The sequence below is a fragment of the Folsomia candida genome, unplaced genomic scaffold (assembly GCF_002217175.1).
Source record: "Folsomia candida strain VU population unplaced genomic scaffold, ASM221717v1 Fcan01_Sc033, whole genome shotgun sequence".
NCBI lineage: Eukaryota > Metazoa > Arthropoda > Collembola > Entomobryomorpha > Isotomidae > Folsomia > Folsomia candida.
The window spans coordinates 541,723-549,530 of NW_019091225.1; the positions used below are offsets into that span (position 1 = coordinate 541,723).

The following is a 7,808-nucleotide window of genomic DNA, read 5'->3' on the forward strand; positions in this document are numbered from 1 at the left end:
TGGGTCCAATCAAACCTTGGATTTTTTTTCCTTTGCTCCCTCTTCCTCGTTACTTTCTTTATTGGGGTGAAAGTGTTAGTGAATCGTGGGTTCGTTATTTGAACCACCCACACTAAACAATGGAGTAGCTCCTGTTATGTATGTATGCTAGGCAGGGTTTGGTTTCTTGCGGGTTTGCTGCATTTCTTGCAGTGCAAGGCAAGAAATACAAGAAATGTGAGGTGCAAGAAACTGGGAGAAAGTGCAAGAAATATGCACCATCTAGCCACGCGCCGTATGAAGTACAGTGTCGGGCGTAGTTTATTGCGCCTTGCATTTCTTGCAGGTCAAAATACCTGCAAAAATACTTTCTTCCCGTTATTTCTTGCAAGTGGTTACTTTCACCTAGTGTTTGATTTCTTGCGGGTTTGCTACATTTCTTGCACTGGGAAGCAAGAAAGTGGTCAAAATAGGCGCCATTTAGCCGCCCACCGTATTAACTATTTCCAGCGGCGAGTCGCAGTTTCTTGTGCCTTGCATTTCTTGCAAGTCAAAATATATAGCTGCAAGAAACCACTTTCTCTCCGTTGTTTCTTGCAAGTGGTTACTTACTTGCCCCCGAAACACTGATGCTCTCCTCGTACGTACATGGTTGTTGTTTCCTCTACGGGAAAATTATGTGGGGATGTGAGACGGAAAATGGAAGAACAAACTGGAGCAAATAACTACGTATAGAATTACTTTCACCTTTTCACATCCTATTCAAAAATCTAGTCCAGTTCTTTTCCTCTCCTTTTCTTCCCTAGTCTGTCGGGGTTTAGAGGATATGAAGTGATTTGTGCACTCACATTATTTCTAACTACCACTGCTTGCCCCTACTTTATTTCGTTCCGTTTCGTAAACCCATAACTTTCACTCAGTTGCATTCTTCTTCTTCTTCGTCTGTTGTTACTATAAAAAGTTTTGTGGTGGGAGTGAAGTGAGTTCAAATTTTTGGAGGGATTCCATTATTTCTATAAAAAATTTAGCAAATCGACCCTGTGAGATGGATTGGATTTCTCTTATCAATTATAAAAATTTTATATGGGAAAAGTTTTTGAGCAGGCGGAATCTTATCGATTATTGTCTCAACCAACTTTCACTCCATCACTTGCTCTTCTTCTTGTCGTATTTTATTTTTGTCGTGCCCAATATAAACAAGTTGTCTCGAATTCCCACACGAAAAAAAACTTTCACATCTTGTTGATCTGGTTTCTCATTTTAGATTATACCACCATTCCATCCTTTCTTTTCCCACTTGTTCTTCCGTTATTTCCAAACTTTTCATTGTGAGTAAATCCAATCCGAAAAGCAGTTTTTTTTCTTCTTCTTCCTGAGAAGAAATAGAACCCGGTGAAACTGCTGCCTGGAGAGAAGAAGTTGTATCGTCGTAAAGCATGGGGGCAGTGAGTGAGCGGATTTCTAGAGGAATTTAGTCTACTTAATCTTAACGTTATGTCCACTTTCGACCTGGTTATAGTCCAGGCCAGGCAGGGTGTGGGTAGACTAGGAGGGAAAAGTTGGGGGTGCACAGTGGCCGCGGAAGCGTAGAGAAAATGTCCCCACGGTTATTCGATGTCCCCCTCATCCCCCCCATGTTATACAAACCCCTCCCTCCCCTATCCCCCAATGTTAATGTCCCCCCGGCTTCCGCGGCGCCTGGGTGTACACCGAAGTTAAAGTTTACTACTGTAGCGAAAAGCATCTCCTCTCCTTCCTTCTTTCTGTTCTGTTTGTTCCATTCCGGGAGCATTTATTTTGCACATAATGACATCATAGTCATTGCCATTTGAGTTCCGCTAGATTCAACATTTGCTCTGGAGCATTGTACGAACGAGATGAGGAGGGAGCAATAAATGTCCTCTTGTGCATTGACCTAATGCACAATGCCCCATCACATGCAGCCCCTACTTTTACTTGAACAACAAAGACTAGCTTTCTCTACCTACTTTCTCCTCCCGGTGGAGAAAGCCGAGCAGGAAAATTAGTGGCTCCCTTGTCTCACTTTTTTCAACCTACCCTAAAATTTAAAAAGTCGTGGATGGACGGACGGACGACTGACCGACAAAGTTTTTTTCCTTTCACTTTCCCCACCAGAGCGGAATGAAAATGAAAAAATCCTTTGAATTTGTGACGCTAAAAGAGTACTTTTTTCTATCCACACAGCAAGCACACCGGAAACAAGGCAATGTCCGAATTTGGGACAATTCGCTGTCACGGGGTTGGTCCGAGACGGGCGGGAGGTGAAGGATCAGTGCGGGTCGGAGGGCTTCACCACGTTGCGAATCGGCTGCTCTACTTTGGACACGTTGCAGTTCAGGTCGGGATGTTCGAACGCGGATGTCATTGCGGGTATATTTATTTTCGCTCGTTATACATTTTGCACGAAAGCCTCAAGCCAAACGGGCCAAAGTGAAAGTGAAGGCCGACAGAATTTTGGTGAAAGTGTGAAAATCAGTGAGAGAGAAAGTCAGGCTGTGAGGTAAATGCATTTTGATTCTGCTCCCGGAACATTTTATTCGCAAAGTAGTGCGAATTCCGGGAAATTGGGACACACACCCAGCAAAAGCAGGACACATAAAGAGGGAGACACGCGATATAATAAATATTCCATCGTGGTCTCCTCCTCCTCTTCTCGCAACAAGGATGACTCTCCATTAAGCCGGGCTGATTGTATCGCTCGGATATGGGGCTAGTTTATTCATTAGATTAGATTCTGATAGCGTAACCCAGCCCCAATAATTATTGTGGTAACTAACCATGTACCACTTTTCTGATGCGATAGATATTTTTAAATTAGATTAGTTCCAATGGGTAGTTGGTAATTAGGGGGCGAATTATGAACCAATTAAGGATTGGGGCACTGATACAAATCCGGTAGAGTCATATACGTACTCCGGTACTGGTATTGATTTGGTAGTAATTTCATACCGGATTGGTAGTAGTTTATTTCTGAGTGGTAAACATTTCATTACTACAAGATTATTAAACGGTAATTCCCGTTATTACCAGTGTCGGTAGAGTCGCATATAGAATAGTCCGTACTGGTATTGATTTGGTAATAACTTCTTACCGGATTGGTAGTATTTTGTTGGTAAGTGGTAAATTTTTCATTACCATACCATTATTCAACGGTAACGCCCGTTATTACCAGTGCCGGTAGAATCATTTAGTCAGGAATGATTTAATACCAGTTTTCTAAGAATGTATTTACTTCTTTTGTCCGACAAACAGGTCTGTTTCGTGCCGAGTATGCCTGTCACGGGTGGTGGGAGGAGATGGGGGTGAGCTACCTGATAACGACGCCACTCTCCCGCGCCTCCACGGGGGCCCGGCGCTACTGCTTCGTCTTCCGCGAAACGTTAGAGCCGCAGCAGAACAGGCTCACGTTAACGAAGCCTCGAACCTCTGGGGGTGGTGATGATCCGTCCTCTGGTGGTGGTGGTGGCAGCGATGGTGAAGATTCTGCCCCAGAATTCAAAAGGATTCTCCACTTTTCGAGCATTGCAGACTCCTGCAGACGCAACGTAGCCCCTGGGATTGAGGGCGCGCTGGCTTTCAACGTTACAAGTCATGGTGAGTAAGTTGGAGCAGGGACGACTTGCATAAGAGGACTTTCCCTTATTACTCTGTGTGCTTTCAAAACTTTCACTCGGTACTAAAGCGAGCTGTTGAAATACTAACAATGGAGGTGGCCCAGCGTATGCTCACCGATTTAGATTTTGGACCAAATTAGTGTCAATGGACGTCAAATTTAGCTGATATGAAATTTGGAAAAGGAACTATTTGCCAATACTCACGATTGGCAGAGATATTTGCATCGGAAGAGGAGAAAACGCACACAAAAATTGACAAGTTTTACACTTTCTTCAATCAAGGCACGATCTTCCAATGCTCAGTTTTGATGGAGACATTCGCAGTCAAAGAGAAGACGCTCCTAAAAATTGACAAATTTTACACTTTCCAAATTTACTGCGCGCTTTCTCCTCTTCGGACGCAAATATCTCCGCCAAACGTGACCATTGGCAGATTGTGCTTTTGGCAAATTTCACATTAATTAAATTTGTGATCGATCGCCACTAATTTCGTCAAAATCTGATCGCATACGCTGGGAGACCTCCATTTTAAGTTGAAGAGGTTTCTGTAAAATAAATGAAACTCTTTTGGCAAGCTTGCCCACCTCCACGAGAGAATGTTGCAGTCAGTTGTGTGTGGTGATGGTGGCGAGTGGATTAATTTGCTAACTGGATGGGGGAAAGTTTACCATTCATGATGATAGCACCGCGTTACATGGTAGTTGAGCTGAACAAGTTTAAATACATGGCAGGAGAACCACCATGTCTCGAATTTGGATCAGTAGTGTGGCAATGTCCCACACTGAGTAGGATGCAATTTACAAAGGAAATTCGACTAGATTCCGTAGTTAGTTTGCCCAGGAAGGAGTTCTTTTGTCAATTTTGAATTCAACAAAGTAACCCTTTCGCTCTCCACCATGAGCTCTAATTTCGTCCCTAATTAACCCATAAAGTTTGTATCATTGTATTGTATATCGCTTTCTAAATTCTTGGCCAACTATTGTACGTCCCAACCAAGTTTCCGATTACTGAGCCAAATTCGTCCATCCAATCCTGCCTGCGTAACACTGCCACTTAAAACTTTAGTCAGTGGCCACGGAAGCGTGGGGACAAGGGGACAATCGGTTATTCGATGTCCCCATCATCTCCCCATCTTATATAAACCCCTACAATGTTAATGTCCCCCAATGTCCCACAGCTTCCGCGGCCACTGGGTATATACGAATTAGTAGCTCGAGCTCTGCCGGTCGTGTGGAATGCAAAGTTGTTATTATTAACCATGGGCTCGTTTGTTTCTAATTTTCAGGGAGATGTGAAGATATCAGCTCGGCCATTAGTGGTCTATCATATCCGCATCCCTGCTGCGTCCTCTTCCTCTCCTTTGTTTCCCTCCTCCTTTCTTCCTATCTCAACTTGTCATCACATCAAAACACCCAATCAACCAAGTTCCCAACAAGGAGTTAAGTCAACAAAGTATTTACTTACAGTGTAAACCAAGAAGACAAAGACCAACAACAAGAACAAGACGACTAACTTGATAAGTTTGGTTTGTTGTTTGGGGGAGAAGTAATCATGTCCTGATCAATTGTTCTTCAAAATGTTCTTAACCACGAGATTTGGAAGGAACTTATGCTCCACTTCACACATTTACGTAATCTGAATTTGTATTTTAGGTAATTAGATACATGTTTTATGTACTTATTTCTTATCAATCGTCACCGTCGTCGTCTTCCCTTCTGTCTGTCTTACAGTCTTACCCCCTAAAAAATGCTCCTTCTTAACCCAACCACCAGCTTTAATTTTTTCACCATCTCTGTGATAATGTCAACAAACTGTGATGTTTACTTATTATTTGTGTAAGTGCACATGTATGTAATTACCGTACGTGTCTAGTGAGTAGACTTGTAAGTACCCCTGTCATCCTGTTTAAAAAAAAACAGCGAGGAGGAGGAAAAACTGAATGTGCTCCAACTTGTTTAATAGCAAAAATGCGGTAGTGTTAATATTAACACGGCTGCCACCACATCAAATCAAATCAAACCACTAAATGCATGCATAAATATGTACTTTCGATGATGACGAGGGAAACTTTGTCCACGAAAAAAAATCATAACACAGTAAGAAAAAACAGATTCGAATTTAACTAATAAATAATTGGATCATTAATAAATAAATAAATAAGAATCAGGGGAAAGAGTCGGCTCGGAAAAGTAATTAAAAAAGATATGCAGAGAGGCAATCAATAATCTATGGTATAGATTCCATACTATAATTACATACACAATTAATTTAAATAGATACATAAATATGTACGAGGACTTATGTATGGAATCTTAGGAAAGTATGGAATAAATTTCCGTAAACATATCCAAACGGTTTTTTAGGGTGGGAGAGAAAGTACGAATATTTAGTAATTTACAAATAACGTATGTATGAATGTTATTAATGTGATAAGGAGAAAGTTTTAAGTTTTTAATAAAATAATTTAGACACTAGCAAGAGAACAAAGTAGAAGGGAGGATTTGCAACTTTGGTAAATATTATTATTAGAATTTATGTCTATCTATCTAATAAGAAGTAAGTGAGGGGAAGAGAAAGTTTGGTGGATAAATACATGGTATTTATTAATATTGTGTCCTTCTTGCTTTATTAACAATTAGGTTACATTGTGTATGCAGTAATAATACGCGGATGTATTTATCATTATGTCCGAATTTGTGTAAGCCGAACAAGATTTTAATAAAGTGAAAGTTATGAAAATGATGGACATGTAAGGGAAATTTTACTTTCACCCAACTTCTTGCTCCCCTCGGCCGAATTTAATTCCTTCCCCTCCGCCTCCTCCCCTTTGTTGCAACTTACCCCTCAATTCAACTTATAATAAACTTGTCGACATCAATCATTCATTGCTTGATGCGGTAATCGGAGCACGTCATCCTCCACCCAGCAGAAACTGTATCCAGTATCAATCAATATCATATAAATAATCATCTCGCCTCATGCCGCAGCAGCAGCAGGAGGAGGAAAATCGTGTAGTGCGGTCTCAAACCAAACATTGTTCGATATCCGACCTTTACTTCAGTGGCCGCGGAAGCGTGGGTGGGGACGGAGGGACAATGTCCCCACGGTTGTTCGATGTCCCCATCATCTCCCCATGTTATGCAAACCCCTCTCTCCCCTATCCTACAATGTTAACGTCCCTACAGCTTCCGCGGCGGCCACTGCTTTCCTGAAATAATAATGAAATGAAATATGTGCCACGCTTCCGTGTATGTGTTCTATCTCAGTTACACAAGATTAACTGGAGAAAAGATTTATCCCCACGAGTTGGTTTCCTCCTAAAACGGGTCGGTGGATGGAGGAGGAGGAGGATGAACCTCTAAACCAACATTGATCTTTGAGCCGTCGTATCTCCTCTTTGTCCTCCACTATTTGTACTTGTATTTGCACAAGTTGTTGTGTGTGTTTGTTGTATGGACCGGAATCCTGGGGAACAAACTCTTTGTGCATGTATCTCACTGGTTGGTGGGTATGATGGCAAGAGCTGATTTCAGAGTGTACACTAGAAGCCAATCCCATACCCGAATTGGTATTCCGGATAACTTCCTGTCCTGGGGAGTGTCATCATTTTATCGGATCTGGATATGTCAGTATTAGAGAAATAGAGAGGCTAAATTTTGGGTTGTTGGGAGCGAATAATATCGAAGGTGGAGTCGATATTATTTGGGAAAACGGGACTTAACTCTTCCTCCGAGATTGGGAAAGCTATCTGGCTTGGTTTGACTTTCTCTCCGTGATTTTGTATGTACTAGGTCGGATCGGATCAGTGGTTTGGTTTGGTGGAGAAGCAGGACTTTGATTATTGTGTAAAGTCACCAACCACGCACGGCACGAGTCGCGAGCGAGTTTACCCTTAAACCTCAAATTATTTTCTCTCCATTGGACGACAAGTGATCAACTTGTGCTTTCATGGCTGCTTTTCCGTGAGGGAAGGTTGGTTGGTGGGTGATTGTTGGGTTCTGACAATCTCGTCGAGTATCGCATTACTTATCTATCTGTGGGTAACTCTGCGTCTTCTTGGTTGGAGTGAGTGTCTATCTATCTGTAGCCAAAAACATTAAACATGGGGACACCCCAAGGCTCTTGAGACTAATTTTCCTGATGGCTTTCCTCCTTCCTCCTCCTTCTTCTTCTCATCTTTTGGTCCCGTTCCCA

At 42.1% G+C, this 7,808-nt stretch overlaps 1 protein-coding gene across 6 annotated transcripts in view; it reads left to right on the plus strand.

Moving 5' to 3' along the window:
* The window catches only part of LOC110860671, a 50,619-nt gene extending 44,261 nt beyond the window's left edge, over window positions 1–6,358 (plus strand). For all 6 annotated transcript variants that reach the window (XM_035860483.1, XM_035860482.1, XM_035860487.1 and 3 more), the window contains 3 exons: window positions 2,185–2,370; window positions 3,253–3,594; window positions 4,900–6,358. In XM_035860483.1, coding sequence (XP_035716376.1) covers window positions 2,185–2,370; window positions 3,253–3,594; window positions 4,900–5,057 — 686 coding nt within the window. In that variant the 3' untranslated portion in view covers window positions 5,058–6,358. The remainder of the gene's footprint in view (window positions 1–2,184; window positions 2,371–3,252; window positions 3,595–4,899) is intronic.
* Window positions 6,359–7,808: the final 1,450 nt, after the last annotated feature.